The sequence below is a fragment of the Danio aesculapii genome, chromosome 10 (assembly GCF_903798145.1).
Source record: "Danio aesculapii chromosome 10, fDanAes4.1, whole genome shotgun sequence".
NCBI classification, from domain to species: domain Eukaryota; kingdom Metazoa; phylum Chordata; class Actinopteri; order Cypriniformes; family Danionidae; genus Danio; species Danio aesculapii.
In genome coordinates this window covers 2766285-2783784 of record NC_079444.1, presented here as the reverse complement: position 1 = coordinate 2783784, position 17500 = coordinate 2766285, and the positions used below count along the sequence as shown (strand labels likewise).

The following is a 17500-nucleotide window of genomic DNA, read 5'->3' as shown; positions in this document are numbered from 1 at the left end:
GTCTGTCTCTCTGCAGGAGTGAGCTTGTTGGTGCCAGCGGGTGCCATCCCTCAGGGTCGCGTCTATGAGATGTACGTGACGGTTCACAGGAAGGAGAGCATGAGGTACGGTGTACGCTCTCTCTCTCTCTCTCTCTCTCACACACACACACACACACACACACACACTGAGCATTGGCGCCCGTGAAGGTGCCCATCTGTACACACAGTGTGCCATCCGCATCATATCTGCTCAACTCTTCATGAAGCTCTTGCCGTGAATTAACAGAATAATATACTGTATGCAAAGTTCATGAATTGTGCACACACTACGAGGACTTCGAGGACCGCACAAAGCCTTAAGCGATACACAAATTGATCTGCTGATTATTTTGTCCACCCGATCACTGCATTGAAAATGTGTTATATGCATAGATATCACTTCTTTAAACTGAATTCCTACTGTTATGCAGTGTAAAATGTTTAAGTGTCCTAATGATTCAGTTGATTCAGTTGATTCAGTTCAGAAATGGTGTCAATGTTTCAATTCAATTATGCATTTAATTCTGGTGTACTGTCAGACCAGTTGGAAAGTGTGAGTGTTGGTGCATTCGATCATGATTTGCATTATTCGATAACATACAGAAGATGATACTCTTCTCTAGCTCTAGATGATTCGGTTTAGTTTAATAACAGTGGGACTTATGAATTCAATTCTAAAGTTCTGAACAATTGTATTATGCAACTCACAACAGTGTTGATTTAAATCAGTTCATTTCGGTGTGGATTCAAGTCAGTTTGGTGTTGATTCAACTCTGTTCAGTATTGATTTAAATCGGTTCAGTGTTGATTCAACTCAGTTCGGTGTTGATTCAACTCTGTTCAGTATTGATTTAAATATGTTCAGTGTTGATTCAACTCAGTTCGGTGTTGATTCAACTCTGTTCAGTATTGATTTAAATTTGTTCGGTGTTGATTCAACTCAGTTCGGTGTTGATTCGACCCTGTTCAGTATTGATTTTAAATTGTTCGGTGTTGATTCAAATTGGTTCAGTATTGATTTAAATTAGTTCAGTGTTGATTCAACTCAGTTCGGTGTTGATTCAACTCTGTTCGGTATTGATTTAAAATCTGTTCATTTCAGTGTTGATTCAACTCTTAAGTTCAGCTTTGATTCAGTTTTGTTTAGTGTTGACTCAGTTATGTCCAGTGTTGATTCAACTCAGTTCAGTCTTGATTCAAATTGGTTCAGTGTTGATTCAACTCTGTTCAGTGTTGATTCGACTCTGTTCAGTATTGATTTAAATTAGTTCAGTGTTGATTCAACTCAGTTCGGTGTTGATTCAACTCTGTTCATTATTGATTTACAGAGATGTATAAAGTACTAGAGACCCAGACTTAAGTAAAAGTACAAGTACTCTATCAAAAAGTGACTTGAGTAGAAGTAAAAGTGCTCTTTAAGCACCATACTTAAGTGGAAGTACTAAAGTATTCAACATTTTTTGTACTTAAGTATTGCAAGTAGTTTATTTCAAAATTTACTACTCAAGTACTGAAAGTAAAAGTACAAGTATTGTGTAATGTAGTTATTAAAGAATGCAGTCAAAAGACATCATATGTTTTTGTTTATTTTAAATCTCTTTTTTGGGGGCACGTCATTAAGCAGAACGAAAAGAAACATGGCTTACCATACTGTTTTTCTCTCACGCTTGAACCACAGATCTGACAGATTATAACAGCTTTAACACACACCTTTCAAAGTTGTGTGTCACAAAAACAGTCCATAATCCACTCAAAACGCTATTGAAACCCATTTTCGGAGCACAAATTACTGGTTGTAAACGCTGTAAACGAACGTTCTAATTCACTTGATTGTGATTTTATTGTAAAAAAAAGAAAACGTGTATATTACTGTGTTAAATGAAAATCTGAAATATTTGATGGCTTATGGCTATGATTTAGTATTCAAAAATGTTTCATTTTGATTATGTTTTAATTAAATTGGTCTTAAACTTCATATTTTTTATATTTTTATAGTATATTTATTCATTCTGGTACTTTTACCATAAACCAACATCTCAACCATTTGGTAGAGGCTGATATTTTAGAAATTATGGGATGTGTTGGGGGGAAATGTATTGATTGTGTTAACTAGCGACATTAGGAGTTAAGAAATGCAATAAATAAAAAAATTCTATTGTTTTTTTTCTTGGTGTGACAGTTAAATGGTTACTTGTAATAAAATTGTGTCCTTTAATACAGCAGTAATATATATGAACTGTACCCTTAATTTGACCTGCTCAAAGAAAACACTCTTTCTGAATGTATCAAACAAAACTCATGCACAGAAGACAGCATGAGCATTTATAGCAAATAAACTAATGTAAATATTCTCCCGCCTGCTTTTTAAACGCTGCCAGGCGAGGTCTTACACCCCTTTGATTGGTTATTGTCGTCACCTTCTCAACAGAAAGGGCTGCTATCGGCTTTAGAAATGAAAGCGTTGTTCACTGATGGCGGGAAGAACAGCCGCGGTTACAGTCTATGTATGTATAATACGCAGTTATCAGAGGTAATCTATAATAGAAACAGTGGAGAAAACTTGCACCTCATACACGCCCAGGTCTGGATCCACAAGTATCGCTTTAACAGCCAAGAGGAGATGAAAAGTTACCTCACAAACAGGCCAGCGGGTCAAATGTCCAAAGTGAGAGAGGCAGAGATGGAGTCTCTCAACATTTCTCTGTAGTAGTGAAATAGCGGCTCGTGTGCTGTGCCGCCTTCACTCGCCCTCGCGCCTCCGTCCTTCGCCATAGTATTACGACACCGCACATAGGAGATAAATGACGTCAGTACGTAATAACCCGTTATGATCTATTACTGAACCGATATCGACCATTTTGACACCTCTAGTAACGAGTAACGATGCAGCTCATAAAAAATCTATCGGAGTAAAAGTATTAAACTCATCGAAAATATGTACTTAAGTAAAAGTGGAAGTAGGAGAAAAAAACAATACTCCAGTAAAGTACAGATACTGCCTTTTAGTACTTAAGTACAGTAGTGAAGTAGTTCTACTTCGTTACTATACATCTCTGTTGATTTAAAATCAGTTCATTTCAGTGTTGATTCAACTCTTAAGTTCAGCTTTGATTTAGTTTTGTTCAGTGTCGACTCCGTTATGTCCAGTGTTGATTCAACTCTGTTCAGTGTTGATTCGACTCTGTTCAGTATTGATTTAAATTAGTTTATTTCAGTGTTGGTTCATCTCTTCAGTTCAGCATTGATTCTACTCAGTTCAGTACAGGATTAATTCAGTTCAGTGTTGATTCAGTTCTGTTCGGTTCAGAATTTATTCAGTTTAGTTCACCGTTGATTTAATTCAGTTCAGTGTGGATTCAACCCTGTTCGGTTCATTGTTGATTTAACTCTGTTCAGTTCGGTGTTGATTCAATTCAGTGTGGATTCAACAGGGTTTAGTTCAGTGTTAATGCAGATCATTTCAGTGTAAAGTCAGTTCAGTGTTGATTTACTCTGTTCAGTTCAGTGTTGATTCAACTCAGTTCAGTGTTGATTCAACTCTGTTCAGTATTGATTTAAAATCAGTCAATGTCAGTGTTGATTTAACTCTTTTTAGTGCAGTGTTGATTCAGTTTAATGTTGATTCAATTCTGTTCAGTTCAGAATTTATTCAGTTCCCCATTAGTTCACCATTGATTTAATTCAGTTCAGTGTGAATTCATCCCTGTTTGGTTCAGTGTTGATTTAACTCTGTTCAGTTCAGTGTTGGTTCAGTGTTGATGCAGATCATTTCAGTGTTAAATGAGTTCAGTGTTGATTTACTCAGTTCAGTACAGCGTTGATTCAGTTCAGTGTTGATTAAATTCTGTTCGGTTCAGAATTGATTCAGTTTAGTTTACCATTGATTTAATTCAGTTCAGTGTGGATTCAACCCTGTTCGATTCAGTTCAGCGTTGATTCAACTCAGTTCATTTTGATTCAACTCAGTTCAGCATTCATAGTTTCTTCATTGTTGATTCAGTTCAGTTCAGTGTTGATTCAACTCAGTTCAGTGTTGGTTCAACTTTTTTCAGTTCAGTTTTAATTCAGTTCAGTTCAGTGTTGATTAAACTCTGGTCAGTTTGATGTTGATTCTTTTTTTGTTCAGTGTTGATTCAGCTTAGTTGCATTCAATGTTGATTAAACTCTGTTTCAGTGTTGATTAAGGTCAGTTCAGTGTTGATTCAACTCAGTTCAGTTCAGTGTTGATCCTGTTGTGTTCAGTGTTAATTATGTCCAGTTAAGATTAGGTTCAGTGTTGATTTAGCATAGTTCAGTTTAATGTTGATTTAACTCTGTTTAGTGTTGATTAAGCTCAGTTCAGTATTGATTCAACTCTATTCTGTTCAGTGCTGATTCAGCTCAGCTCAGTGTTGATTCAACTCAGTTCAGTAACAGTGTCAATGCTGCAACGTCATTTTCAATTCAATTGTGCTCTAGAGAATATCGTTGTCATATGATTATATTAAATGTCATTTATATTCAGGATGTTTGTCATGTCTTGATTCCTTCAAGTAAAGTGTTACAGGGGTGTGTTAATGATGATGTCTCTGATGTTTTTGTTGTTCAGGCCGCAGGTGGATGATGCACAGGAGACGGTTCTGAGTCCGGTGGTCAGCTGTGGTCCTCCTGGGTCTCTACTGACCCGTCCTGTCATCCTGACCATGCACCACTGCGCAGAGGCCGACAGCGAAGACTGGCTCATCCAGCTCAAGAGCCAATCACAGCAGGGCCAGTGGGAGGTCAGTGGGCAGAGCTTAGATTAAATACGGACACATTTCACAAGACAGCTATGAGCCAATCACAGCAGGGCCAGTGGGAGGTCAGTGGGCAGAGCTTAGATTAAATACGGACACATTTCACAAGACAGCTATGAGCCAATCACTGCAGGGCCGGTGGGAGTCAGTGGGCAGAGCTTAGATTAAATACGGACACATTTCACAAGACAGCTATGAGCCAATCACTGCAGGGCCGGTGGGAGTCAGTGGGCAGAGCTTAGATTAAATACATACACTTTTCACAAAAGCTGTTTTGATGCATTTAAGGGTCTCCTTGAAAAAATCTCTCCGTTAAACAGAACTTTAACTTGTATACTAATGTGAAATATTACAATATATATATATATATATATATTTAAGAAGAAACGAGCGCTGGGCCTGATTGGACGGTGAACTTGTTGCATTTTGTTGCATGAGTCTTAGTGTGAATGTTTTGACTGTGTCTGGAACTGGCCGAGGTCAGACGTGTTGCTCTGTTTGTGGGAGTGTGATGGTGTGTTTACATGCGTCACACGCTCTAACCCCTGCGGCGTCCGATACACAATCCATGACAGCTGTCCTGCTCAACACACACACACAGACACACACACACAGCATTAATCAAAAGATGGTGGCGAAGAGCAGCCTGTTCTCATCAGGTGGACACACGCAAGTTCCTAATATTGGCCCACCCACCGTCCCTGTCATTAAAGTGGGCCACAAGGAGGAGAAGTGTTGTGTGAACGAGCCTCCTCCATTGTTAGCACACACACACACAATGGTGGAGAGTTAATTAGCCGAGCAGGTGGTGCTGAAGCCCACGCAAGAGCTGCCGTACACTCACACACACTGCACCATTCACAAACACACTGAATCACAACACACACTGACACTGTTATCATGATGGAGACAGAGTGAGTACAGATATTCATGTGTCATCATGGAGTTTAGATGGTCCTTCATATTGTAATGTTGAGTCTTCATGATGCTGACCGGAAAGCTTTAGTGCTAGCCCTTGAAGTGTATTCATTCAGATGACAGATCCTGTGTTAGCAAAATTGTTAGGCAGAACTAAATGATAGCATTAATTGTGAAGCTTTTTTGGATATCGGAAAATAAAAAACAACGTTGGGTTAAAAGTCAATCAGTAATGATTGTAATGTAAAGAAAGATTGTACTAGGAAGTGTAGGTGCTCTTGCTTTAAATGACTTGATCTGCTTGCACTAGTCTCTCATAGGGTATTACTAGCATCAGTAGTCTCTCACTGAATATCACTACTCTCTTAGGACATTACTAGTCTCTCAAAGGACATCACTTATCTCTCTTGTCTCTCACAGGTCATCACTAGTCTCTAACAGGCCATAACTAGTATCACTAGTCTCTCACTGGACATCATTAGCATCACTAGTCTTCCAGCAAGTCATCATTAGTATCACTAGTCTCTTACTGGACATCATTAGTATCACTAGTCTTTCAGCAAGTCACCATTAGTATCACTAGTCTCTTACTGGACATCATTAGTAACACTAGTCGCTCACAGTTCATCATTGCTATCACTAGTCTCTCACTGGACATCCTTAGTATCACTAGTCTTCCAGCAAGTCATCATTAGTATCACTAGTTTCTTACTGGACATCACTAGTCTCCCACTGGTCATCAGTAGTATCACTAGTCCCTCAGAAGTCATCGCTAGTATCACACATCATCACTAGTATCACTTGTCTCTCACTAGACATCACTAGTCTCCAACAGGTCATCATTAGTATCACTGGTCTTCCACTAGACATCACTAGTCTCATAACTAGTATCACTAGTCTCCAACAAGTCATCATTAGTATAACTAACCTCCCAATGGACATTGCTAGTATCACTAGTCTCCAACAAGTCATCACTAGTATCACTAGTCTCCAACAGGTCATCATTAGTATCACTGGTCTTCCACTAGACATCACTAGTCTCATAACTAGTATCACTAGTCTCCAACAAGTCATCATTAGTATAACTAACCTCCCAATGGACATTGCTAGTATCACTAGTCTCCAACAGGTCATCACTAGTATCACTAGTCTCCAACAAGTCATCACAAGTCTCCCACTGGACATAACTTGTCTCCAACAGGATGTCACTATTATCACTAGTCTCCAACAAGTCATCACTAGTATCACTAGTCTCCCACTAGAGATCACTAGTATTACTAATCTTCAACAAGTCATCACTATTATTACTAGTCTCCCACTGGGCATCGCTTGCCTCCAACAGGTCATCACCACTATCACTAGTCTACCACAGGTCATCACTAGTATGACCAGTCTCCTACTAGACATCACTAATATCTCACAGGTCATCACTAGTCTCCTACTAGACATCACTAGTCTCCCACTGGTCATCAGTAGTATCATTAGTCTCTCACAAGTCATCACTAGTAAAATTAGTCTCTCACAGGTCATCACTAGTATCATTAGTGTCTCACAGGTCATTACTAATGTCTCAGAGGGTATCACTGGCATCACTAGTCTCCAACAAGTCATCAGAAGTATCACTAGACTCTCTAGTCTCTCACTCTGCTCTACTGTCATCTTGATCTTCACTGCACTGGTTTTCTTTGTCATCCAGAATTTTGCAGAGGATTTTAGTCAGGTTTAGGTCAGGACTCTGGGCTGCCGTTTTATTTTTTTTTTTGTGTTTTCAGCTTCAAAAGCTACTTTAGCTGTTTTTCTGTGTTCAGAGTTCATTATCTTCATCAGTATGACTCTCCATCAGTCTCTCCAGAGCCTCAGCCTCAGTAAGGACTTAGCCTAATCTTTTTTTAACATCAGAAACATAAGAAGGAGCAGTAGATGCCGGTGGGCAGCTCCTGAAAAGAGGCCAAATGAAGCAAAAAGAGGCGTCCTGTAGTCTTGAGAAGAGATGAACTCCTGTCAGATGTGCAGAGACGCTCTTCCCTCAATCTCTCGAAGATAATGAGTGTTCCTGCAGCCCGTCCTACACTTTCCACAGCACTCTTCATTATCCACACGCCTGCTCTCCGCACGCATGCATAATCTGATCCAGCAGAAAATACATGTTTGTTTGCCTCCAACGCATTTTCCATTTGTCTCTAAATTAAATGCAAATTCGGTACGAAAAATAAAATCCAGTTTTCAACTTCCTGTATAAATGACACACAGGAAGTCTCTCTTTCCTGATCAGAAACACAGGCAGGAGTGTAGGCAGACAGAAACACCACTGAAGTATCATAACATGATCCATATGACTCATACACACTCATGCATATTCACACTCAGTGCCACATTCATTCATGCCATGCATTTCCATATTCTTTATGCATAACCACTTGAACTTCTGAAACTGCAGCTTTAACTTTTATAAATACTGCTCCGTGAAAAGATTTGACACATATGCAGGCAATTTTCACATTAGTAAAATTACCTCCAGAAATGGTTGTTGTTGTTATCTTGATCCCTTCGAGAGCTAATAAGCATTAGCTGGAGCATCCTGAAAATAAAATCTGTTTGTTTGTTTGTTTAGTTCAGGACTGCTCAACCCTGTTCCTGAAGATCTACCCTTCTGCAAAATTCAGCTCTAACCAGCGGCGTTGCTAGACATAAAGCTCTACTTGGGCATGCACCCCCTTCCCCCCTTCAAAAAAAAAAAAAAATGTAAATAAAAATTATATATATATATATATAACGTCATCTGCACATCAATAACTGTCTGGTTTAGCTCAGCTACTAAATACGACCTCCAAAGACTACGTCGAATAGTTCGGACTGCTGAGCGAATCACTGGTACAACCCTTCCTACTCCCCAAGAACTGTACTTATCCAGAGCGAGCAGAAGGGCTGCCAAAATCACTCTGGACCCCTCACACCCAGCACACTGCCTCTTTGAACTGTTACCTTCTGGTCGACGCTACAGAGCACTGCGCACCAGAACAGCCCGACACAGAAACAGTTTCTTCCCTCAGGCAATCCATCTCATGAACACTTGATGATAATAATTGTGGAGCCAACATCACTACTGTACTTTTATACACATATACACTTATTTAACAACACACTTTACATGCCAATTTGCACATAACAGCTGCACATATAACGTTGTATATAGTAATAAACACGTACATACACTTGTCAATCTGTATATTTGCACTCACTACTTGTATTTTTTTTTAAATATATTTATTACCTGTTTTTTGTCCTGTCTCTGTTATCCTGTTGCACTGTAGAAGCTCTGTCACCAAAACAAATTCCTCGTATGTGTGAACATACCTGGCAATAAAGCTCTTTCTGATTCTGATTCTGATATATATATATATATTAAATACAAAACAAATACTTATAATAAATAAAAGTATTATTGTTATTATACAATTATTATTCTAAATAATCTTACATGTAACTGGAAAACATTGTTAAGAAACAACTGGAGTAATGTGCTAAGATCATTTAAGAAATCTTTTGCATGAATATTAATTTCATTTGATTGAAATTCCGTAGACAAATCTACAGAATACAAAAAAACTTGTTTTATAGAATTATCTGTTGTCTTAGACTTGACTCATGGCAGAGAATTAAGTCTCACCTCCCTGACTCGTCATCGCTCCTTTTTGTTTCAGTTGCACAGAGAGAGAGTAACGTCTTTATTCTGGAATTACCACTCTTAATGAATACACTTCCATATGAAGTAAATCATATCTCAAAGCATTTACTGGGGCACTGGCGATTTTTACTGGGGCACGTGCCCCAGTAAATTGGGTCTAGCGATGCATTTTAAACACACCTGAGCTAATTACACTTGATAATTACAGGCTGGTGTGTTTGATATGGGTTGGAGCTGAACTTTGCAGGAAGGTAGATCTTCAGGAACAGGGTTGAGCAGCCCTGCTTTAGATAAACAATTTAAGAGACAGTTGTTGTTAAATTTCATTTGTACTTTCATGCCTGAGAGATTTACATTTACATGTAGTAATTTAGCAGATGTTTCCCCAGTACTGGGTTTCCGGCGGGAAGGGTATCTGCTCCGTAAAACTTATGCAGGAATAGTTGGTGAATGAACAGAATGAACTTCTGTTGTGGCGACCCCTTATAAATAAGGGACTAAGCCGAAGGAAAATAATCATTCGTTCATTCATTCATTCATTTTCCTTTGGCTTAGTCTCTATTTTAGGGGTCGCTACAGCGGAATGAACCGCCAACCACTACAGCACATGTTCTACGCAGCAGATGCCCTTCCAGCTGCAACCCAGTACTGGGAAACACCCATAGACACTCATTCACATACACACTCATACACTACAGCCAATTTAGTTGATCAATTCCCCTATAGCGCATGTGTTTGGACTGTGGAAACCGGAGAATCCGGAGGAAACCTATACCAACACGGGTGAACATGCAAACTCCACACAGAAATGTCAACTGAACCAGCTGGGACTCGAACCAGCGACCTTCTTTCTGTGAGGCCACAGTGCTAACCACTGAGCCACCATGCAAAGGAAAATGAATGAATTTAGCAGACACTTTTAAAAGATTATGTGTGTCACCAAAAAAATAAAAAAAAATCGGATACAGTCTCAAAATCAGAATCGACCATCAAGATCTGCAGCGTAAATGCAGCCTAAAATATCTTAATTTGTGTTGTGAAGATGAGCGAAGGTCACAGGGGGTTGGAACAAAAGAAGAAAGGGTATTTAATTACAGAGGTTTCTTTTTGTGTGAACTATCCCTTTAAAGGTAACACTGCCTAAGAGTTAAACCGCTGAGTTTTGCCATTTTTGGATCCATTCAGCCAATCTCCGGGTCTGGTGAGAGCTCTATTAGCTTAGCTTAGCCTAAATCATTGAATCGGATTAGACCATTAGCATCAAAAACTTCAAGAGGAAAAACTTAAATTTAAAAGCTTAACTAGGGTAATTAGGGTAAAGTTAGGGTAATTAGGCAAGTCATTGTATAACAGTGGTTTGTTCTGGAGACAATCCAAAACTAATATTGCTGAAGGGGGCTAATGATATTGAGCTTAAAATGGGTTTAATACGATTAAAATCAGCTTTTATTCTAGCTGAAATAAAACAAATAAGACTTTCTCCAGAAGACAAAATATTTTAGGAAATACTGTGAGAAATTCTTGTTAAATATCTGTTAAATATCACATGAGAAATATTAAAAATAAATAAATAAATAAATAAATAAATAAATAAATGATTAAATAAATAAATAAATAAATAAATGAATGAATGAATGATTAAATAAATAAATAAATAAATAAATAAATGAATGAATGATTAAATAAATAAATAAATAAATAAATAAATAAATAAATAAATGATTAAATAAATAAATAAATAAATAAATAAATGATTAAATAAATAAATAAATAAATAAATAAATAAATAAATAAATAAATAAATAAATAAATAAATAAATAAATAAATAAATAAATGATTAAATAAATAAATAAACAAACAAACAAACAAACAAACAAAAATATATATATATAATTTTGCCCTCAAATGTATATACATCAAAATTAACAAATTAGTGATGTTTGTTTGCAGTACGTCAACTTTTTCACACTTGAAATATTATAGTTCATATTCAGCCCTGTTCTTCTTCTTCTGTTTCTGTATCTAAAAAATAAAAGCTTCTCACTATAGATGTGTCACTGCGCTGATGTGACTGTGATGGAAGACTGAGATGCAAGCAATAACACACACACACACACACACACACACACACACACACACACACACACAGACTGTGGAACTTTAAACATAAAGAGTGATCAATAACATCCGTCATCTGCCGTGCTCCTCATAATGTGGTCTGTTTGTGGCGATGGCCAGCGCAGACGATGATCATCACACGTGGACAGGAAATATTGCTTTCAATGATGCACTGCGTCCAAACACACATCCATCCCAGTCATTCAGAGACATTTCTCTGCTCTGGAAATATGAGTTTTCGCCTGCGTCATGCTGACTCTTTGATTCGATGTGTTTGCTGAGCGCTGTTCTCATAACGTGTTTCATTTAGGAGCATTTCTGGCTTTTTCACGGTATATTTTCCAAGAAGACCAAAAAAGAAATGCCAAACAAGAATCCTCCATGAACGTGTGCTGCATCAGTGGCTGTTTTTTGTATTTTATCAAAGGGATAATATAATATAATCAGTTGTGTGCAGTAACAAATTACAAATACTCAAACTACTGTAATTGAGTAGTCTTTCCTCAGGAATTGTAGTTTTATAAATGTGTACTTTTACTCTCCCTTGAGTACATTTTTAGTGCTGGATCGGTACTTTTACTCCACTACTTTCCTTCAACCTGCAGTCACTACTTTATTGGTAACACTTTATAATAACTACACACCATAAATCATTTATTAAGCATTAGCATCTAGTGAATTCATTATCTGTTAAGCATTAACTCTACATTAATAAACGTTAGTAAGCAGTTTATAACTGCAGCTACAAATGCTGTATTCTTGACTTATAAACATATTTATAATGTGCTTAATACTTGTACTTTCATACTTGGTTAATGATTTATTTTTCATTATTAAAATAAGTATCGCATTATTTACAAACCAGTTGTATTTAAAGTAGTTGAGGGTTTTTAGGATCATTCAGAATGAGTTAGTAAATGATTAATAAACTACTGAAATCAACGTTTATATGTCTTATTTATTCAGGCATATACTAATAGTTAACTAATATGTTAATAAATGCTTTATTAACTCAACTTCATCTAGTTTTGTGACCTAATCTAAAGTGAGGACTATTCATGCTTTATAAACCCCTTATAAATGACAAATAAAGGCTCAGTTCAATTCTACTCAGTTCTCTACTCAGGCTCAGTTCACCCCATTGCCACTTCAAAACTTTCCCCTGCGCCGCCTGCTGGCAGCGATTGCAGCGCATCACACACACGCACACACACACAACCAGCACAACTACACGCACACATATCAAAAGACAATCAACCAATTTTTTGTTTGTTGTTTAATACAAAGGGGGTTTAAATGATTTGCTTTAAACTGAGAATCTCATAAAATTGTATGAAGGAGTTGAAGATTGTGTTCCACTGATATCTATGACTGTGATTCTGTTGTTGTTTGTTTTTTTTTTTTCTCTTCCTAAAGTAAATCCTTCGAGCTCAACAATTTGTGCCTTTGAGCCTGTATTTTTTTTTTTTTTTTGTGTGTGTGTATGTAGCTGGTGACATACCCTCAGATATAAATATTTTGTTTCTATACTCTATTTGGTAGATTGGGATCTACCTGGCACCCGAACAAAACTATTTAAATTTAAGGATAAAAATCCTTTTTTGTAAATTCTTTAATATTGAAGTACGCCAGCGCCACAACAGGAATAATGACATTATTCATTCCTTTTCATTTAAAGAAACACAAATAAAACTGTACTTCAAATGAAAAATAAATCTTTGCAACCTTATCTAAATAAAATTACTGTACAGTTTAAACACTGCATCTTATTATATTGTTCAATTATTATATTGTTGTTGTTGTTTTCTCCAGTTTTATGTTGTATTTTGACACTCCTGTTATTCAGCAATGCTTAAAGTTTACAGCAATTTTATTTTTTAGAAAAGATTGCAAAGATTATTGTTCAGTTGATTCTGAGCCTTTATTTGTCATTTATAAGGGATTTATAAAGCATTAATAGTCCTCACTTTAGATTAGGTCACAAAACTAGATGAAGTTGAGTTAATAAAGCATTTATTAACATATTAGTTAACTATTACTATATGCCTGAATAATAAGATATATAAACGTTGATTTCAATAGTTTATTAATCATTTACTAACTCATTCTGAATGATCCTAAAAACCCTCAACTACTTTAAATACAACTGGTTTGTAAATAATGCGATACTTAATTTAGTAATGAAAAATAAATCATTAACAAAGTAAGAAAGTACAAGTATTAAGCACATTATAAATATGTTTATAAGTCAAGAATACAGCATTTGTAGCTGCAGTTATAAACTGCTTACTAACGTTTATTAATATAGAGTTAATGCTTAACAGATAATGAATTCACTAGATGCTAATGCTTAATAAATGATTTATAGTGTGTAGTTATTATAAAGTATTACCACTTTATTTTTTCCTGTCTGTGGGGATTAGTAGAATCAGTCCTGTCATTCCTGTCCAATCAAATCGCACATAGAAGGTAAAATCGCATCATAATAAAGACATGGGCGATTTATAATTGCAGCAAACTGTTTGGAAGCATTATAAGTGTCCATAAGGAAGTCCAAAATCTTTACACGTATTGACCCAGAGACTGTATAGATGCATATCACTGATGAGGGATGATTATATGATGACCGAAATGGCACACGACGCCAACATGACGTCAGATTGATGTTGCACTCCAACGTTGTGGGGTCGTTGCATTTTGTGATGTGATGTATGAGTGTGTGTGTGCATGCATCATTTTGGTGATCTGTACATACTGTATATGATGTGTGAGTGTGTGCGTCTCATGGTGGTCTGCATGTGTGTGTGTGTGCGTCATGTTGGGGGTCTGTGCATACTATATATGATGTGTGTACATGTGAGTGTGTGTGTGTCTCATCTCATGGTGATCTGCCCGTGTGTATGTGATGTGATGTGCGTGTGTCTGCAGCTGCGATGCGTCTCCATCTATTAGTGTTAATCTTGCCGCTCAGATCAGCTCCACGCTCTCATTAATTTGCACCCATTATGGAGGAGAGAAAAGGAATTAAAATAGTTTATAGTGTGTGTGTGTGTGTGTGTGTGTGCGTGTGTGTGTGTGTGTGGCGTTAAACAGCAGTGTTATGAGTGGCCATTAGCCCCGGTAACGGATCCTGCGGGAGAAACACCATCGCACAGATAATTAGCAAACCGGATGGAAAACTGGGCTAATGCAGCTTCCACAGTGATTTATTTACTGCAGCTCTGCGTTCATTCATCAGAGACAGCGCTGGGCTCACACACACACACATACACTAATGTGCACAGAAAACACCGCTTCATCAGCACTGCTTCACACACACACACGTTCATCAGTGTACAACACCACCGAACATCAGGTGCATGACACACTCCTTCTGCTGTCCTGCATTATTTGTTCTTCTGTTATTAGATATTATGCTTTAAAATTCATTCATTCATTTTCTTTTCTGCTTAGTCCCTTTATTAATCTGGGGTCGCCACAGCGGAATGAACCGCCAACTTATCCAGCACATGTTTCACCCAGCGGATGTCCTTCCAGTGCTCTGGTTACCCCCACAGTCCAAACATAAGTGCTTTAGGTGAATTGGATGAACTAAATTGGCTGTAGTGTACAAGTGTGTGTGTGAGTGAGTGTGTATGGGTGTTTCCCAATGCTGGGTTGCAGCTGGAAGGGCATCCGCCGTGTAAAACATATGCTGGAATAGTTGGCGGTTCATTCCGCTGTGTAAATAAAGGGACTAAGCCGAAGGAAAATGAATGAATGAACATCCACAATTGGGTTGAAATAACCCAGCATATTTTTGAGTGTATTGACAGTTTAACTCGACGAATAAAAAGAGTGTATTTAAAGCTTGGTGGTGTTTATAGGCTGCAAAACAATGTATGCTTCATTTTTATAATGCGCCTCAGCTAACATGAAAACGACTGTCATATTTCCTGGTTCTTCCGAAGGAACCCAGAAGTACTTTGTGATGAACAACCACAGACAGCTCCAATCAAAAACGTAGTGCATGAGGGCAATTCCAAGCTAGGGATTAGGTGTGGGTTACATATTGGACCAACAATGATGTTGAAGAATCAAAATAAATGTTAATCCAGGATCCTACTTGGCAAAACACACTCTTCTGATGTTATTTTAACACTGAAACCGTGTGTGTGTGTCTGTGTGTGTGCAGGACGTGGTAGTGGTGGGCGAGGAGAACTTTACCACCCCCTGCTACATCCAGCTGGACGCGGAGGCCTGTCACCTGCTGACGGAGACGCTGGGCACCTACTGTCTGACGGGGCAGTCGGTCAGCGCCGCCGCCACCAAGAGGCTCAAACTGGCCATATTTGGACCCGTCAGCTGCACCGCGCTGGAGTACAACATCAGGGTCTACTGTCTGGATGACACGCAGGATGCACTCAAGGTCAGAGGAGCTCACACACATCACAGAAACTCTCAGTCATGCAGAGAGAGCTGATTAGAGAAGGGTTGCCAGGTTGTGAAACAAAACCAGCACTTTGAGTAATTGCAACGCTACTCCAGATAATTATTTTGTTGTACAGTTTAAATTAGGATGTTTGACCAGAGGATGCGGACAAAAGTGAAGACTAGGGGAAAGGGAGGTGGAGGATCGTGGACTTCATTAAAGACTGGGGGGAGGTGAAGGATCCGGGACTACATTCAAGACTAAGGCGGGGGTGTATCGCGGACTAAATTGAAGACCGGGGAAGGGGGTGGAGGTGAAGGATCGTGGACTAAATTGAAGATCAGGGGAGGGGGTGGAGGTGGAGGATCGCGGACTAAATTGAAGACTGGTTGGAGGGAGTGGCGGTGGAGGATCGTGGCCTAAATTGAGACTGGGTGGAGGGAGTGGCGGTGGAGGATCGTGGACTAAATTGAAGACTGGATGGAGGGAGTGGCGGTGGAGGATCGTGGACTAAATTGAGACTGGATGGAGGGAGTGGCGGTGGAGGATCGTGGACTAAATTGAGACTGGAGGAAGGGGGTTGCGGTGGAGGATCGTGGACTAAATTGAAGACTGGGTGGAGGGGGTGGCGGTGGAGGATCGTGGACTAAATTGAGACTGGAGGAAGGGGGTTGCGGTGGAGGATCGTGGTCTAAATTGAAGACTGGGTGGAGGGGGTGGAGGTGGAGGATCGCGGACTAAATTGAAGACTGGGTGGAGGGAGTGGCGGTGGAGGATCGTGGCCTAAATTGAAGACTGGGTGGAGGGGAGTGGCGGTGGAGGATCGTGGCCTAAATTGAGACTGGGTGGAGGGAGTGGCGGTGGAGGATCGTGGACTAAATTGAAGACTGGATGGAGGGAGTGGCGGTGGAGGATCGTGGACTAAATTGAGACTGGAGGAAGGGGGTTGCGGTGGAGGATCGTGGTCTAAATTGAAGACTGGGTGGAGGGAGTGGCGGTAGAGGATCGTGGACTAAATTGAAGACTGGGTGGAGGGAGTGGCGGTAGAGGACCGTGGACTAAATTGAAGACTGGGTGGAGGGAGTGGCGGTGGAGGATCGTGGTCTAAATTGAAGACTGGGTGGAGGGAGTGGCGGTAAAGGATCGTGGACTAAATTGAAGACTGAGTGGAGGGAGTGGCGGTGGAGGATCGTGGACTAAATTGAAGACTGGGTGTAGGGAGTGGCGGTGGAGGATCGTGGACTAAATTGAAGACTGGGTGTAGGGAGTGGCGGTGGAGGATCGTGGACTAAATTGAAGACTGGGTGGAGGGAGTGGCGGTAAAGGATCGTGGACTAAATTGAAGACTGGGTGGAGGGGGTGGCGGTGGAGGATCGTGGACTAAATTGAGACTGAAGGAAGGGGGTTGCGGTGGAGGATCGTGGTCTAAAATGAAGACTGGGTGGAGGGGGTGGCAGTGGAGGATCGTGGACTAAATTGAAGACTGGGTGGAGGGAGTGGCGGTAGAGGATCGTGGACTAAATTGAAGACTGGTTGGAGGGAGTGGCAGTGGAGGATCGTGGTCTAAATTGA

At 39.3% G+C, this 17500-nt stretch overlaps 1 protein-coding gene across 1 annotated transcript in view; it reads left to right on the top strand.

Moving 5' to 3' along the window:
• The window catches only part of unc5cb (unc-5 netrin receptor Cb), a 339994-nt gene that overhangs the window by 312654 nt on the left and 9840 nt on the right, over positions 1-17500 (top strand). Inside the window, exons 10-12 of the mRNA XM_056467431.1 lie at positions 17-104; positions 4609-4780; positions 15692-15925. Coding sequence (XP_056323406.1) covers positions 17-104; positions 4609-4780; positions 15692-15925 — 494 coding nt within the window. The remainder of the gene's footprint in view (positions 1-16; positions 105-4608; positions 4781-15691; positions 15926-17500) is intronic.